Source organism: Rhodnius prolixus, unplaced genomic scaffold, assembly GCF_049639745.1.
Source record: "Rhodnius prolixus isolate KJV_2025 unplaced genomic scaffold, Rpr scaffold_14, whole genome shotgun sequence".
Classification (NCBI taxonomy): domain Eukaryota; kingdom Metazoa; phylum Arthropoda; class Insecta; order Hemiptera; family Reduviidae; genus Rhodnius; species Rhodnius prolixus.
This window is the reverse complement of record NW_027411594.1, coordinates 8,688,834-8,706,432: the sequence shown is the minus strand read 5'-3', so window position 1 is coordinate 8,706,432 and position 17,599 is coordinate 8,688,834. Positions and strand designations below refer to the sequence as shown.

General features: G+C 36.7%; 1 protein-coding gene across 8 annotated transcripts in view; it reads right to left on the bottom strand.

Moving 5' to 3' along the window:
- Positions 1-17,599, bottom strand: part of LOC141451822 (uncharacterized) — a 390,222-nt gene that overhangs the window by 117,933 nt on the left and 254,690 nt on the right. For all 8 annotated transcript variants that reach the window (XR_012457116.1, XM_074123509.1, XM_074123510.1 and 5 more), the window contains 2 exons: positions 15,536-15,688; positions 9,477-9,701 (listed from right to left, as the gene is read on the bottom strand). Coding sequence is in view for 7 of the 8 variants with exons in the window: in XM_074123509.1 (XP_073979610.1) it covers positions 9,477-9,701; positions 15,536-15,688 (378 nt within the window). In the remaining variant the exon portion in view is untranslated. The remainder of the gene's footprint in view (positions 1-9,476; positions 9,702-15,535; positions 15,689-17,599) is intronic.

Here is a 17,599-nt window from a genome sequence, read left to right as displayed (position 1 = left end):
TTTTAATTTACGAATAGTTCAAATGTTTAAATTAAAAATTGCTTTAATGATACGTTCAATTAAAGGTATTTAATTAATTTCAATTAAAGTTTTTCAATTACAGTATTTTTAATTTACGAATAGTTCAAATGTTTAAATTAAAAATTGCTTTAATGATACGTTCAATTAAAGGTATTTAATTAATTTCAATTAAAGTTGTTTTTTTTTTCTACGTTCTATAATTGGAAAAAAATGGTTTTCACAAACTGGTGAGTTTGTCTGTCCGTTTTTGTGTAAATTTACTCAAATTTCAACTCAAATACATGTCCTTCCTTTACAGTAAAAAACAGTTTGTAGAAACACGTGCATGGTGGTTACTTTGAAGGAGGTGGTGGCCCTCCTCTAGAACGGAAGTGAAAAAAAAAGAAGAAATTTTATAGAAACATTTTCATGTGAAACTTGCCGGAGCCAATTTTGGAGGAAAATCTTTTAATAAAAAGTTGGGAAAAATCCATTCATTTTCTTCCAAACATGGAATTTTCTCCAAATGTCCGAATGCCTTAAAAAAAAACAAAAAAAAAACCAGCTTTGTCCAGGAAGTGGCGCTTAAATAACAATATTTCTGCCTGGAAAAATATTTAAAATTCAAGTAATTGGCCAATATATCCACCATTATTATTACGAAAACCTGTAAACACTATATGTACTATACAGTGGCAATTTCCGGTTCTGGTATTTATTATTGTGAGACCCAATCGAATATCAAGTATCGACTTGCGATTATTTTCACTTTTTCGGCCACATTTTGTTCACATATTAAAAAAAAAAAGAAAAAATCTACGTAACCGGATGTTAAACCGGATATTTCCGCTAAATGCGATAAAAAAGAAAAGAAAAAAAGATGTGACAAATAGCACAGATAATTTGTACAACGTTCAGATAAGTACTTTACATTAGTATAAAGAAGTGCATTATACAGAAACCTTAGTTTAACACATAAATTCCCTTTGTGTTTTCTGTTTCTGTTTGTCTGTGTTTGATATTACCTAAGTGTTGGTAGGATACGGTTATGTACATATTATGTACATTTGTGTGTGTATTTGTTATTGAGTATTTGTCATATTTATTGCAATGGACAAAGGTTGTATCGATGTTGTGGTGTTACGAGTTGCGATTATCTGCACCACACTAAGTATGTTTATGCAAGGCATGTTTTAAGTGAAGGCATACAGTTTTAAAAGTGTTTATATATTGGCGATGATAGCGACTAGGGTGGGGAGATGTAGTAAGCTTTCAGACGATATATAAATAAGTATCGAGAACAAAGTGAGAGGGTAAATAAAAAAAAATGAGAGACAACCTGAGCCCAACACACTATATAGTAAGCACTGGACGGAGGTTACATTGCTGGTTATAATACGCGCGCGGCGCCCCAGGTTTCAACTTTTTTTTTTTTTTTACAATATCCTTCTTTAAAGAAACTACGAGTAAAAAACTACAACAGCGCTCTTTACACTGCACACAATGTGTGTGGCCTTTTATTGAACTAAAAAAAAAACAAAAAACAAAAACTGTTCACACATGCGTATTACGATTAATAAGAAAGAGGTAACAGTCGTGTTATAGTCGTTCTCTATCAGCTGGTTGAAATGTTTATTATTACATATTAAAAAGTTGTAGAACCAAGTTGTATGTATGTATCTGTGTGCATATACATTTATATTTGCACATGCGTACAAATAATAAATATTCTGTGTACAATAAGTTGTAGGCTGGTATTTAAAAAAAAATATTAACCTCAACAAGAAAGTTACAAAGAGAATCGTAATCTTGGAAGTTGATTCTCTTTGGACAAAAAATAAAAATCGATAATCGAGTTATGTCTTTAGATAATTCCAATACGATTACAATAAGCTAGCCCATTTTATTTTAATTTCTGATTTTTTTTCCTTAAACAGGAAATGTAACTAGCGGATATTAGAATTCCCTTCCCCCCCCCCGTTTTCACCGGAAATACGCGAGTTCCCCATTTTATCCCCTCCTTCCGCACTTATTTGTGGCGAACACTACACCTTCTTGAACTTACCAACTGGAACCGTAATAATTCAATTCACTTCAGAAGTAATGATTCGTTTGATCCAAATATCGTATTTCATAAATTAAATAACTCCAAATATAAATAATTATAATAAAATAAATTCATACGTATTTATTATAAATCTATAAATACGTAAACATGCAACATGTACAGATGCCACAATAAGTCACGTGACCCAACAATACTCGGCACGCGATACATCTTCATGCATGCTTACTGTAATTACGTATAGTAGCAGCAATTATTTTTTCTTCTTTTGTAAGCATACATTAATAAAACAGTTTTGTCATTTTTGTTTCAACTTTGAGGGGAGAGGGGGAGGACTTATGGCTTTCTTCAATTTAAGGAAATCCTTAAGGGATGCGCAATCTGGGAATTTAAGGGGGGGGGAAAAAATCTTGTCTAACAATACGAGGGTCGTTTGAAAAGTCCGTGCAAAGATAAAAACTACTTAATTTTTTGGGGTAAACCTTTTTTATTTTTCAACATAGTCTCCTTTTAGGCTTATACACTTCGTCCAACGCTGCTCTAGTTTGTAGATCCCTTCCGAATAATAGGATTTGTCCAAGTCTGAAAAATAGCCATTCGTTTCTGCAATCACCTCCTCGTTTGAATAAAATCTTTTTCCCGCCAGCCATTTCTTCATATTGGGGAACAAATAGTAGTCCGAGGGAGCCAAGTCTGGAGAATAGGGGGGATGTGAAACGAGTTGGAAGCCTATTTCCATTAATTTTGCGACCACAACTGCTGAAGTGTGAGCTGGTGCGTTGTCGTGATGGAAAAGGACTTTTTTGTGGGCCAATCGTGGGCGTTTTTCTTGCAGCTCGGTTTTCAAACGGTCCAATAACGATGAATAATATGCACCTGCAATAGTTTTACCCTTTTCCAGATAGTCGATGAGGATTATTCCTTGCGAATCCCAAAAGACAGTCGCCATAATCTTTCCGGCCGAAGGAACGGTCTTCGCCTTTTTAGGCGCAGATTCCCCCTTGGTAACCCATTGTTTAGATTCAGGAGTGTAGTGATGTATCCATGTTTCATCCACAGTGACGAAACGACCTTCACTCTTCTGTCATCCATCACCATATTATGGATTTTATCAATGATTTCTGTAGTAGTAACCTCAACAGGGCGTCCAGAACGTTCAGCGTCACTTGTGCCCATATGGCCACTCCGAAAATTTTGAAACCACTTATAAACTGTTCTAATCGAAGGTGCAGAGTCACCATAATGTTTATCAAGCTTCTCTTTAGTCTCCTGAGGCGTTTTGCCTTTCATAAAGTAGTGTTTAATCAACACACGAAATTCTTTTTCGTCCATTTTTTGAAAATCACTCGACTTCCTCGATTCAAACGAATGCCAAACACAAAGAAATAGACCGATCTGACTGAAACTTGGTGTGTATTCTTCCAAGAGATGCTACTAACTAAACATAACCTCGATACGCGCCAGTAGTGCTATCTCTCTGACTTTGCACGGACTTTTCAAACGACCCTCGTAAATGCAGGTAAAGGGGGACGTTCATTAACTGAAATACCATTTAAGATGGAAGTCAGATCGTCTCGTTAAATGAACTCCCCTGGGAACATGCAATACATTTAATAAGATGTACAGTCGAGCCTCCCATAAAGGGGCACTCTCACTAGCGACCACCTCCATTTATGGGCCAGTTTTTGGATTTCCCCGTTTTACCCCTATAACACTTTCTATATAAAAGATCCTCCGTCTAACTTCTCACTCTACATAGCGACCGCGGGCGGACATTGATTTTGGGGGAAAAGATTAAATGTTTCACCACCCACCAACGACCACCTTATTATCATAAAAGTTCGTTTGACGCAGTGATCAAAATAATTATCCCCTCTCAAGTTTTTTGTTTGTTTTTTTTCTGGTTTTCCCTAAAGTTTCCCATATAAGCTCCATACATCTTGTACAGCTTTTAATCATTTTTCAATATAACTTTGGGGACGAACAATATTATTTTTTCTCGCTATGTCTCTCAAACGAAAATGGTTAACTCTAGAAGAGAAAATAAATGTGTTGGAAGATTTTTGCAAAAATAAAATCGAGCCATCGTCAACTTGCCGAAAGGTTTGTTCTATTTTTCCAATAATAGATGATAGTATGATGATAATTTTACCATAAATTATTATTTTTATGAATAAATGTGATGATTATTATAAAAATTATTAATTAAGTCAATAATATGTAGTTTTTGATAATTTTTTTTGGATAATTAAGAAAAACTTGATGCATATCATATAGCTGCAATAATTATCCAATTATGTACGTTTTTAAATCTATTAATAATAAACAATTTTTAAATAGATGTTTGGAAAAAACCCATATTTTTTCATTAAGAAACTTGCCTACCTCCCTCTAACGACCACCTCCAAACAGCGGCCACTTTGCTTTCCCCCGCCAGTGTCCGTTATTGAGAGCTTCGACTGTATATGACCACATGAGTGCAATGCATGTATAGAATTTAAAACAAATCGCTCTTAAAGCTTGATAAAACCGCTCAATAAAGTTGACTTCCGGTAGAAAATATTCTTCCTGTAGTAAGAGGAAGTATATAAAAAAAAAAATTGCAACGAAACGAAATTTAAAATTTCGAATTTCCTGTAAATTCTTTGCTCACAATCGATCGCTTTTTCGAGTTTACAACGATATTCCTGGTCGAATCATTCAAAATCGTAAGAGACAGTAAAGAGTACGTCTTTTTTTTTTATATATACATATATACATATATACGAGTATAAGAAAGAAGACGATGCTTAGTTTTAAATTCATTAAATTAGCTAAACGACCACTTAATTAGGATATCAAAGTGAGAGAGAACATGCGACTGGACTGAGAGGTGGAAAGAAGAACAAGAAGCATCTTCAGGATAATTGAGGACTCTCCATTGTGTTCAGAGCCCGTAGAGTGTGATGTGTGGCGGGTATGCCGCGTTCAGAGAGCGGCAGCTCAGCGAACTAGATACTCATCTAGGGTACTGGGCACGCAAGTGTGGTTGGGGGGATAGCCGCAGTTAGCGAAACCTATACAGCCTTGTCTATATACTACTAGATAGGAATCTGAAAGACTGGGCTGTGGAGTCTGCATCTCCTCCACATATATATACATTAGTTCGGCTAGGATAGCTCGTGCGAGCCGGCCCCCAGAAGATGGTGAAATACTACACAAAGTAGTAGTAGTAGGCACCTTTGCAGACTGTCTTGCCCGGGCTTTGGTTGCTTATAGGGCCTTCCTCGTAACAACACTAGGGAGAATACAATCGCACTGTTAACACAGAGCTACTGGTACAGCAGTACAACGAAGCTATTTAGTAGCGTAAATCTGAACGGGACTAAACTTACTTAATTACCATTTTACTAACCATTACTACAGTATTGTTCGGTTGTGAACGTTTTAGATTAGCAGTTTCCACTCTCTTAATTAACTACAACAGCGCGCTGCCAAGCGCAATCTATTACTGTGTGCCATACTAACACAGTAAAGAGAACAATAACCGTCCATATCCCATAAATACAATAACCTAAACAATCTTACAATGATCATTATGCAAAACACTAAAGAGCACCAAACTCACCATATTGTCTTCTAAATTCCTTAATTAGTCCCCCACCATTTTGATTTTTATAAAAATTACAAAATTCAAGTAAGGGAATACGTAAAATATTGTTGGCGTTACTGACTTTTTTGGCGTTTTGTGGTTCTAATTGTCCTAAAGTCCGTTCAGAGGGCCGGTTTTATCGAGTTATTTTAAATATATAGCTGCTTACACTAGGCGCCACGGTAGCCGAGCGGTTATAGGCTAGACCCGCAAAGCTAAGATGTATTGTTGGTTGGTGGATTCAATTCCTAGTCTAAACCTTGGATTTTATTTAATGGTTTTAATATTGTAAGGCGCTCCATTAGCGGTTATAGGCTATACCCGCAAAGCTAAGATGTATTGTTGGTTAGTGGATTCGATTCCTAGTCTAAACCTTGGATTTTATTTAATGGTTTTAATATTGTAAGGCGCTCCATTAGCGGTTATAGGCTGTACCCGCAAAGCTAAGATGTATTGTTGGTTAGTGGATTCGATTCCTAGTCTAAACCTTGGATTTTATTTAATGGTTAATATGAGAAATTTATAGTAAAGTATGTTTGCTAGTCGCCTCCGTCCACGACACCTAATTTGGTAGTTGGACGTAAAGCCCGCCGGAAATAATAGGCAATTACTATTGACTTTACTATAACTGCTTACACACAATTATTGAACCAACTTAAAAGGAACTTGTTGAAGCAGTTTTTGAACCAGTCCCTCTGGTGCCAGAATATCCAATTTCCAATTAGTGAGAATTTTAGGGTTTATTCAAGTCGCAGACGACATATTGACGGACAGACCTAATTTGTAAAACCCAAAATCTGCTCTATTACAGAAAAAAATTAAAGAAAGTGAACAATATTTTAAAGGCAGATTTACGTACATCTAGCTAAGGTAAAATATTGGATTAACTTTTTGTGTACTAAATACGATAGAACACACAAAGAACTGAAAACCTCCGATAGACGGCGTGCCCACACAGTCGCACTGTGATAAAGGGGTGGGGATGATTGAAGTGTGGTGAAGCGTACATAGTCTACCTCGACCCCCGCCGCCCACAATTGTGGCTCAAGATTTCACTTGCAGTCTAATTGAATATGTTGGCAACATTGTTTAACGTCTCTAATGTAGGTACAGAGTTACTCAAGGGTGAACGGTGCAACACTGTCTGCTCCAGATAAATTGCTATCTGATATCTCCTTATTAAAGAAGAGTATTTATATCCTCTGCTGTAAATAATAATATTTTAAATAATTTAATTTGTATTATCAAGATTAAAGGAAGGCCATTTTAGTTGGTTTGCATATTACCTTCTCCAATGAGGTAGATAGAAAACGAATTGCGATTATGACTAATTTCGGAAAATGAGCTCACCAAGACCAAAGTCAAGGACCTTCGACCAGCCAAGGACCTGCGACCTGCCAAGGACCTGCGACCAGCCAAGGACCTGCGACCTGACAAGGACTGCATAAAATCTTGATTTGTCTCATAAAATAACCACCTACAAGACTCTTTTGAAGAACGATGTTGGTCGTACGGAGCAAAAGTGTCAGGCTCAAATAAACCTTCCACAATCCTAACAGATACCAATACCGAGCCAAAAATGCTATGGTCCCAAATTACGTTTTGAATCTTAATCCTTAGTGATCTTATCGAACCCCATTTACCGCTAGTTTCATACCTTAATAGTTCTAATCTCTTAAGCATCTATCTCGTACTACAATCTCCTCGCCTCACCTACAAGACCATCCTCCTAGTCTCTTTAAGGCCCAATAGTTCTATCTCCTAATCCTCTCATGCTACAGTTCTCCTCGCCTCACCAACAAGACCATCCTCCTAGTCACTAGAAGCAGAATTTTCACTACGAAAGTTAGTAAAGCTCAACGACTGAATGATTTGATTGCTCTTTGCAAGCCAATCTTTGCCTAAATTTAAAAAATCCTTCAAATTTCACATTTATTCTCATAGAATTATTGCTGCAGTTTTAAATATTAAAGAAAAAAGAAAAAAAACATTGATTGCTACCTTCCTAAACTAACCTATCATCCATATTCTAAAAAGTTAGACTGACGTCACAATATTTTGCTTGCTGAAACATGGCAATAAATAAACACCTTCCAGATGTTTTTGGGAGGTTTAGATATTTAAAATATTTGAACAGCTGATTTCACACCTCCCCCTATTTAACTGCCCGCGTGGTAATTCTTTTTTCTTTTTTTAAATATTCGAATATGTGGAGATAGAAATCAATAATTCATCTATCTATCTACCTGATGACCTAATTTTTACTCTCCACCGTCTAAAATACACCTGTCTTCTCTCTTTTCCTTTGATAATAAATTTAATTACTTAGTGAATTTATGAGTGGAACGCCATGATTCAGAAGGCGTAGCAGGGTGAGTAACTACTGGACCCCGTGAAGCTGTAGTAAGCTTCTCATGTTTTTTCCTTTCACCAGGATCGTTAAGATCTTAGCGGGATCTCTACTTCTTTTTCTTAACTAATATTTTAATGATTACAGCGAAGTGAGCATTACCTTAACTCAGGCAAGACTGACGTATAATTATGTGCCGATTGTGAAAGGTTTCCCGTAGATAGCTGCTTGGAATGAAATATGATGAACAGACTGGCTAAGGTACGAGGACGCTGCAGATTTTGTTGGAGATCCTGCTGTCATGGAGATCAATCTCGTAGAGATTCAGAAAGTTCCAAATATATAAATCAAATACTGTATTTAATTAGATACTTTTCTTTTTTTTTACTGTTTTTAATTCGTTCTACATTGAGCTTATTGAAATTAAGGTAAATTAAGTTAGCTATTCGTGTCCGTCCACAGTACTTGATCGATAGTGGACTTCGTGAAATCGACTGTGAAAATAAACGTTATCTGTAGTTTACTAAAACTAAGCAATGACGAAACGTGCGAAACTGCTCTACAGACTACTTGGACGACGCTCCAAATTACCCATTGAACTCAAACAATTAATATACAATACTATCCTCAAACCTATGTGGACTTATAGGACTAGAGTTGTGGGGTTCAGCCAAACCTACAAAACATACGGACAGTACAGGACATTTCAGTAAAAACTCCTCCGACAGATAGCTGACGCTCCTTTCTACGGTGACTAACCTCATTCTTCACGCCGACCTCAACATTCCCTTCATAGACTAACTCGCCAAGACTAAATACCAAAAATTCCATACTACTCTCTCGACTAGCTCGTGTACTGTCTCTCGCCTCCTCTGATATTCCTAACAATACTCCTCGAAGACTGAATCGCCAGTGGCCCCGTGACTTCCTTACTGTCTGAAGAACTAAATCTCTCCTTTATCCTCCTCATATTCTCCTCTCTCCTATAGAGAGTGCTACCGCTGGGAAGCTTCTCTCCTCCTGCTTTTCCCGCACTAGTTCATCTTATTTACCTCCTATTTACTTATTGTATATATTTATACAGATTGTAAATTACAAAATAAATTTAAAAAAAAAACTAAGAATAATCACAGATTCTTCCAAAGAGAAGTTTCAAATTATTAATTAATTATAGTTTAATAGTTATTAGTTGTTAAAATTAGGAACCTATTTATAGGGATTTTTATGTAAAAACTAATATAAACGCCTGGAGTTAAAATTGTAACTCTTCAGCGTCTTCTTGCAACAATCTAATCGATTTTCTCGGCCTCGCAATCATAAACAAAATCACATCAAAAGGGTTTTGAAGGGCAAATCAAGAAAATCACAGGTAAAATAGTGACGCACCCATTTCGAACCCATTTTCCATGCTAAATACACAACACACTCACCTTTCTCATAGTTGATCTGCCTCTCCTGTTGTCTAGCATTATCGGCGGCTACCTTCAACAACCCTTGGATATTCCTGAGTAATGTTTCCGTGGACGAGATGGTCGGATCCGAGGTAGGGGCAGTAGGTCCAGCTCCTGCCGCCCCCAAGGCTGCTGAATAGTTCAGAGCATGAGGTGACACCTGTCCACTGCTTGAGTTTACACCTTCACCAGCATCTGACAGGTCTGCAAAACGGGAATGCATGTATTTTAAAATAGACGCGGGTAAATAACTAAAGACATTTCTGTACCTGTGGACTGGATGTTTGACTAATGTAACATATTTATGTTTGACTACTCTAGACGAAACAGAAGACAAAGATCGATCGCATGTTAAACTTTTTTTGTTTTCCCATCAACTTTTCATGAAAATCACTGCAAACTGCAGATACTTATGGACAGGATTGTGGGTGTTAACATACTGCAAACACTGAGAACATTATCATAAAAAATTGCACGCAACTAAATTATTAAGTGTTAAAAGATTTACCTAACACGCATCATTCCTTCCCCCACTCCTGCTCTGTTAAAAAAAAAGGGCATCATCTATGCATGATGATCAAGTAAGCCAGATTGGTGTATATAATCTTAGCACAATGCTCAGCATTATTAAAAGGAATCTGGGATTAAAGTTAATGTAGTTTGTACTGTTTAAACTAGGAATGCAATCAACAACAAAAAAATCGCATCTTCCCAAAATTGGCGCCCTTTGATGACTTCATTCATCCAGTGTGAGTAAGGCTTTCTAAAGCCTTGAGGACTCTCCCGTGCTACCGGCAACACTGGAAACCAGGATTGAGCAGCTTCAAAGCTACGACTGAATCCCTAGATCAATTAAGGGTTTCTGCCTCAGTTAGGACTACGTACAATGTAGGACGTTTACGAGGCTTACTTTACTGTGTTTACTATCTTTGGGCCCATATTTTGGTAAGCTAGAGAGGCTGGGAAAGATCTTTTATCCCCTGAGCGGAAGTTACTCCTCCAATTGCACTCTCCACACGAAATTAAAACTCCCTTTTTTTTTGCTAAAATTGGAGAAGGCAGGTTTTGTTTTAATGATTCCTCTTATGACTAGCAAGCAATCGTGGGGAAAATTCGATAAAATCTCGCGTCATGCGATTTAAATTCGTATGAAGTAAAAAATGGAGACTGGAGCTCCTGTTAATTGATTAACATAAAATAATCGGAATTATCTATTCTGATTTATAAAAAACAAATTTTTTTAACTGTAAACGACCTACCGCTTCTATTTCAAAGAATTTTTAGAATTAATTATAATTAATTTATAAATTTAAATTTTACTCTTTTTAAATAAAAATATATAATATTTAATACATAATTGGCAGTTTCATATCGTGTTTTAAAGTCTAAACATAAGTTTTATGAATAGAGGAAAAAACATAGAATTAATTCAGAAATATTATCGCGATTATAAAAATGTTATAATACTACAAATTCATACAAAAAATATATTATATATTTATACAAAATTATAATATACATAACTAATAGAATAAAAAAGAAAGCAATTAAAAAAAAACTAGAAGTATTTAATGAAACTAGAATTACCATTCATATATAATTAAGATCAGTAGATTTACGAAGAATAGAAATACCTAAGTATATTAATTAACAGAAAGTGGGTAAAAAATTAGTGAATAATTTAGTTTTAATATAATATTAACTATTTTCATGGTAGACACAATAAGTGGAAAAAAGATTTTTATACAAATGGGAGAGGGGGGAATCAGGCAAAGTGGGTACTTCCTGTTTTTTGTTGTTTTTTTTTTGCAATTTTCTGCAAAAACGTGTTTTTTTTTGCAACACACATCTAATCGTCGTTTATACGAGAATGACACCTCATGCAAATCGATTTTATAAACTGTGCTACTGGATAGTTTTTAATGAATAAGAAATAGAATTGTACATCATACTAAAATGGAACGTTAGAGAGTTGCCTACCCGTCTTCCCTCTCGCTATCTCTCGAATATTCCTTGAAAACTGTGTACGATTAGTTTAGATTAGAAAATCGATGAAGTTATTTTTCAAGGGCAAAAAAAATGGAAAAGTGGCTAATAGACTGTGTAAAAGGGAAACTTTGAATTTGAGGATCAAGTACTCTGTGGGAGGGGGTCTAATCGGAAATAGAGTTTCTGCTATCTGCGACTACGCTTCCGGTGGATTTATTTTTTTATTAAAACCGTCAAAATCGATATTTTAAGTTTTTTTTAAAAATAATTTATTTGTTTAGTTACACCAGCGCTAGATACACTATATTAGTAACAATGACAATAACCGACACCACTACAAACTCCACTAATTGATGGGGGAGAAGTTCCCTCAGTGATAACACTCCCTAAGTCGTCTCCGTGGATTAGCTACTCTCTCTTCAGTAGAGAGAAAATCGCCGAGACCACTGGCATTGCGGGTCTAGCCTATAACCACTCGGCTAATGGGGCGCCTTACAATATTAAAACCATTAAACAAAATCCAAGGTCTAGGCCGGGAATCGAATCCACTAACCAACAATACATTTTACGGGTCTAGTCTATAACCGCACGGCTAATGGGGCGCCTTACAAGATTAAAACCATTAAATAAAATCCAAGGTTTAGACTAGAAATCGAATCCACTAACCAACAATACATCTTAGCTTTGCGGGTCTAGCCAATAACCGCTCGGCTAATGGGCCTGTCAAGATTAATCGTCTGGGAAGATGATCTGGATGGTGATGATATGATAAATGACAGCGGACAAGAGGATTGGAATGAGAGTGATGAAGTTCTGATGAAAACTTTTATAGCGAGTTCGAGGCAACCTGGACCTACAAACGGAATTTCCAGGTCTGATTTGAAACGCAAAAATGGAGCCGTTTAACGATAGTGCGGAGAATTTTAGACTGAAGAGATTGAATTCTATGAAGATTGGAACGTTTCGTTGAACCCCACAGTTCAATACCTGTACGTCCAGGTGGTTTTTTTTTTAAGTTCAAAAGTCAAAATCGAAAATGTCAAGAGGAAGTGAAATGTGATCAATCTATTCAGTAAGGTGCTACTTCCGGCGGAAGGATTTCTGTCGGGGACACGTCACAATCCTGTTACTAAAGGAGTAAATCAGGGAAAACAAGAGAAATCCAGGAGGTAGGTTGCTATATGTTGACGAAGCACACACCCCCCCCCCAAAAATGAAAAAAGAAGGAGAGTTCGACGATATCATGTCTACAGTCAATGAAGGGAACCTCAAGTAATATATCATCCAGGGGTGTTCCTGGAGTAACGTGCAGTAGCCAAAACGATTCCACAATATCGCCGCCACCTGTCGTCAACAGGCAACGGGGATCTTCAAGAAGTGGAAAGGTAGCGAGGAAGAGATAGAGAGAAAGAGGAAGTGGGGAAACGCAGAAGAAGTTTAGAGGCTGTGTATTAGCTGGGAGGTGTAGAGGGGTAACATTGTCACAAATACCTTCGTGACACGAACTAATATATATAGGCGTACAGACATAGACTGACGTACAAATACAAACAGATTCAATAGAAAAACAAGAGTGTGGCGCGCAAATGGAACTGTCAAAGGTTGAATTAGTGGCCAGTAGGCTGTTTTAGGCCCCCTTCGGCCCCCCATCATATATATCTTATTATTATTGGTGTTTCTTTTTTGTTATTTCCTCTTCTTGCCAGGGAGCTCTCCACTGGTATGTCTGTGACGCCCGCGTGTTCGGGGGCCTGTCTTCCTTTCATCGTATTTTACATCTCACTTAAGTGAGAGTGTTCAAGACGTGGCGCCATCTCTCGGCCGTCAGCTTCCCTGAATAATATCTTTGCTCCCACTAGGATTACATAATTTTTCAGATAAGCTTGTGAGTGGTAGTTAAAAAAAAACACATCTGGTTTTGAAACACATTTCTTTCGACTCTATCTTTCGACTATTATCAAATCATCGAACTTGGGCATTTTTCTTTCATTTCTGAATTTGAAAACTTTAGCAGCTCAAACACAAAACTTAAGCTTCCAAACTCTCAAGATATCCGGAAAGATTGCCGGTCGACCAAAATTCATCAACCGAAAATAGGTTTCGCCACTGTTTTGACATTTTTTTTCCTAAGTACGAACTCTACAGACACCCATAGCGACTACAATTACATCTACAACTTGGCAACATTTTTCCGAAGGACAATTCGATTGAGGGCTAGTATTGGGAGAGAGAGAGAGGGTGGGACGCTTTTCCACAAAGTGCCCTTTAAGAGGAAAATATTGGTCCTATCCTTAAGAAGCGCTGAATGGTTGCCCGAATACCAAGAATATCGAAGAAAATACCTGGCATAAAGTGGTACCACTTTGCTTAATTACTCTAGTCACTCGTAAGTAAATGACGAATGAGTAAAGTAATTGCCTATTTTTTCAGGCGGGCTTAACGTCCAACTACCAAATTAGGTGTCGTGGACGGAGGCGACTAGCAAACATACTTTACTATAAATATCTTTAATTAACAATAAAATAAAATCCAAGGCCTAGACCGGGGAATCGAATCCACTAACCAACAATATACATTAGTTTTGCGGGTCTAGCCTATAACCGCTCGGCTAACGGGGCGCCTTACAAGATTAAAAGCATTAAATAAAATTCAAGGTTTAGACTAGAAATCGAACACACTAAACCAACAATACATCTTAGCATTGCGGGTCTAGCCAATAACCGCTCAGCTAATGGGGCGCCTTACAAGATTAAAACCATTAAATAAAATCCAAGGTTTAGACTGGGAATCGAATCCACTAACCAACAATACATCTTAGCATTGCGGGTCTAGCCTATAACCGCTCGGCTACCGTGGCGCCTTTGCTTCCGCAGAAGTACAAATGAATACCAGAGTTTCAGTTTCATTAAAATAAAGGTGTACGTAAACTTATTGGACCCTTTGAAATGACGAATGAAATTCGTAAGTTATCAGTTAGTTCGTAAGTTAGTTGAGTTTGGGCCTCGCTACAAGGAGACATTCCAGAGCTTTTTTTTTCAGTGCACTGCCGGTCTCCGGACATTGTTCTCTCGTTAAAGACAACACTGTCCAATTACTGGACCGAAGAGAAAAATCTACAGGGCAGCTGGAATTTTTGCCAGTTGTAATTTCAAATTTGGGGGTGGGGAAATGAAGTCGGAACTTTGAGGCTTCATTTCTATGTCATTTGAGACTTTTTTTTGTACGGCTTAATGGAGGTCAGAGGTCGAATTCGACGATATTTATCTATATATTATATAAAAAAAGTGCATTACATAAAAACTACACTTGTGTTAAAGCAGAAGGTTATATAACATAAAGTAATATAACCTTGACAATGAAGTTACCATTTATAATAGGAACATCAATAAAAATCGTATCGATGATAAATCTCTATAATCGATATGATTCTTTTTATTTCTTTCAACTTAATGTTTTGTACGACTATAATTATTTAAAGAGAGATAGCGATTGAACTGGTAAGAAAGGCTGTATTTTGTTCTAAATGAATAGCCGTTAACAGACAATAGCGAAATAGAAGATGATTACGAGATAAAGCTGGTCTGTATATAAACAATAATGGAATGCTGACAATCATGCGACTATTAGATGATTGGCTATAGAATAGCCTAGGAAAGGCCAATCACTGTAATCAGAGCGCTCTCTCTGTGCCAAATGATGGACATTGGATGGTCATGGTAACAATAATAGATAGGACTCCGCCTCAATCATCAACATTGTTGTTGCAGTGCTTTGCTGTCGTCCAGCAATGATATTGTTACAATCTGGGATGTACCTGAGTTTCTCAACCGGTGAATCGGGAGTAAATAGACGACTTTCGTTTTTCTATCTTCCTTGATTCTCCTTTTTCCCACATTTTCTTCTGATTTCAAACACCAAGAACATAATTCTTAGTCCTTTTTTATGATCAGGACGTGAAATCATCTTTTTTTTTGTATCCAAGAATGCCCCTCCATTAAAAAAGGTTCTAGCCAATCATAATTTTTCTGAATTTTAGTAAAAACATTTACCTTGATCTTTATCTTCGTCGTCATCCTCCGGATCCGAAGGATTATCATCCTCTTCTTCCTCATCTTCAGGTCCTGTTTGGCCACCTTCTGAACAGGATTGGTCACCACCGGATTTACTTAAATTCAACACTGGACTCTGGCCATTTGATGAACCTGTTGGAACAGAGAGATACATACAGGAGCAAAATAATTATTGAGGCTATCCCCCTCCAAAAAAAAAAGCAAACAAAATTTGAAGTCCACACAACCGGATTTCCGTATGTTTCGTCGTTTTTTTTTTTTTTGTTTTACATTTGTGGAAACAACATTTAATAACATAAAAATTATTCAATTTTTTTGTGTTTTGCTTTGCCCAATAATAATATATATTGCTTAATCGGTAAAACAAGAATGGCCAGGTGTGACCAGGTTATGAATTACAACACGACAAAACTGTAGTTACATGCTGTTTTCATTTCCGGAAGGAGATGTTAACTCCAGTGGCTCTTCAATTATTCCAAATACACCTGTCTCTTGTTTCCACAAATATTCCAGGATGTATTCAACCAATTACAAAGAAATAAAAATATATATCCAAACAAAATATATTATGGCTTCCTTATTCTTGAATGTGTAATTGCTCAAAGTGGAAGATACATTATTATTATATATTGTGTTTTCAATTAAATAATTTTCAGGTGTTGGTTGATAGAAAAAACAGTATTTGATTAAGAGGAGGTCCATGAGATAGAAGATCCTGGTAGGAGCCACAGAGGAAACGGTGATTTCAATGTTGGATATCATGGGTAAGTCTAGGATTGTAGTCCTGGATATTGCTTGGAGATCTTGACGAGAATGAGGGACTAAATGGAAAAGTCTTTCTCGTCGGAATATCTAGACTTTCCGGATATGCAGCTCTAAGAATAGTATTAGGAGGAAATGAGTCCTCTTTCTTTTTTTTGGTGACGCCGCAAAATGCCTCTCAAGTGCCACCGCCGTAGTTCACCTCTTGTCACCCCTTTCTGACAGCACTTCACCAATTTGATGGACCAGAATATGATTGTTTAGATTCAGTGATGGCGAACCTATGACCCGCGCAGGCTTTTTCACTGACCACAAATTGCTAGGCAACAATTATATGCGGTTTACGCGGGTTGATTTAGATTTTTCTAATTGTGTGGATAATTTATATTCTATCTGTATTTTTTTTTTTTCAATCACGCATTGACACAAAAGCAATTTAAATTACTATCTATAACCTTTAGTTTGATCATTACAGTTCTAAAACGCAAATGACGACAAATGCTTTTGTAGTATTTGGAAATAAAGCAAAAAAGTGTTTACAAAATATCAAATAAAATGTATAATTTTACTCATATTTTGTTTGTTAAAAAAATCGACAACCCAAAGCAAATAACCATATTTAGATTTTTCTTCAGATAAAACACACTTTTGTTCAGGTTATGTTTGTAAAAAGAGACTTCCATAGCACTTGTTTCATCCCGTTTTACCCAGTTAAGCCAACTGAATTTTAAAGATGTTTAGTTTTGAAAATATTCAGTTTAAAATTTTTAAACTAGTACTAAAAAAAAAATGAAAAAAATTTGACCCACGTCTCAAAAACGTTTGCCATCCCTGGGTTTAGATAGTATCACCCAAAGACAAGAAATCAGTTATCAAAATAATATCTTATGGACCCCCTGGACTTCTTTGCATCAATAGAGCGTCGGATATTCTGTTCCATTGAAAGCCCTCATTGAAACAGAATCATTTTACAGCATCCTAGATAACTTTCAAAAGTTTAGCCATTAATTTTTGAATGCATAGTAAACTTCCGGAATGTAATACGAAAGCCCCCAGACTAAAGACAAGAGTAAAAAAATTAAATTTTGAACATCCGCTAATCAACTTAAGTTTAATACAAGATTTTTTTTTTTTTTTTATGATTTAAGGCGCGTCAACATCTCAGGTTATTGGCGCCCGGAGCTGTTTTCAGTTCACTGCCGGCCTCCGGACTGTGTTCTCTTCGTTACAGACAACACTGTGTCCATCACTGGGACAGTGGAGCTGTAAGAAGCTCCTAGG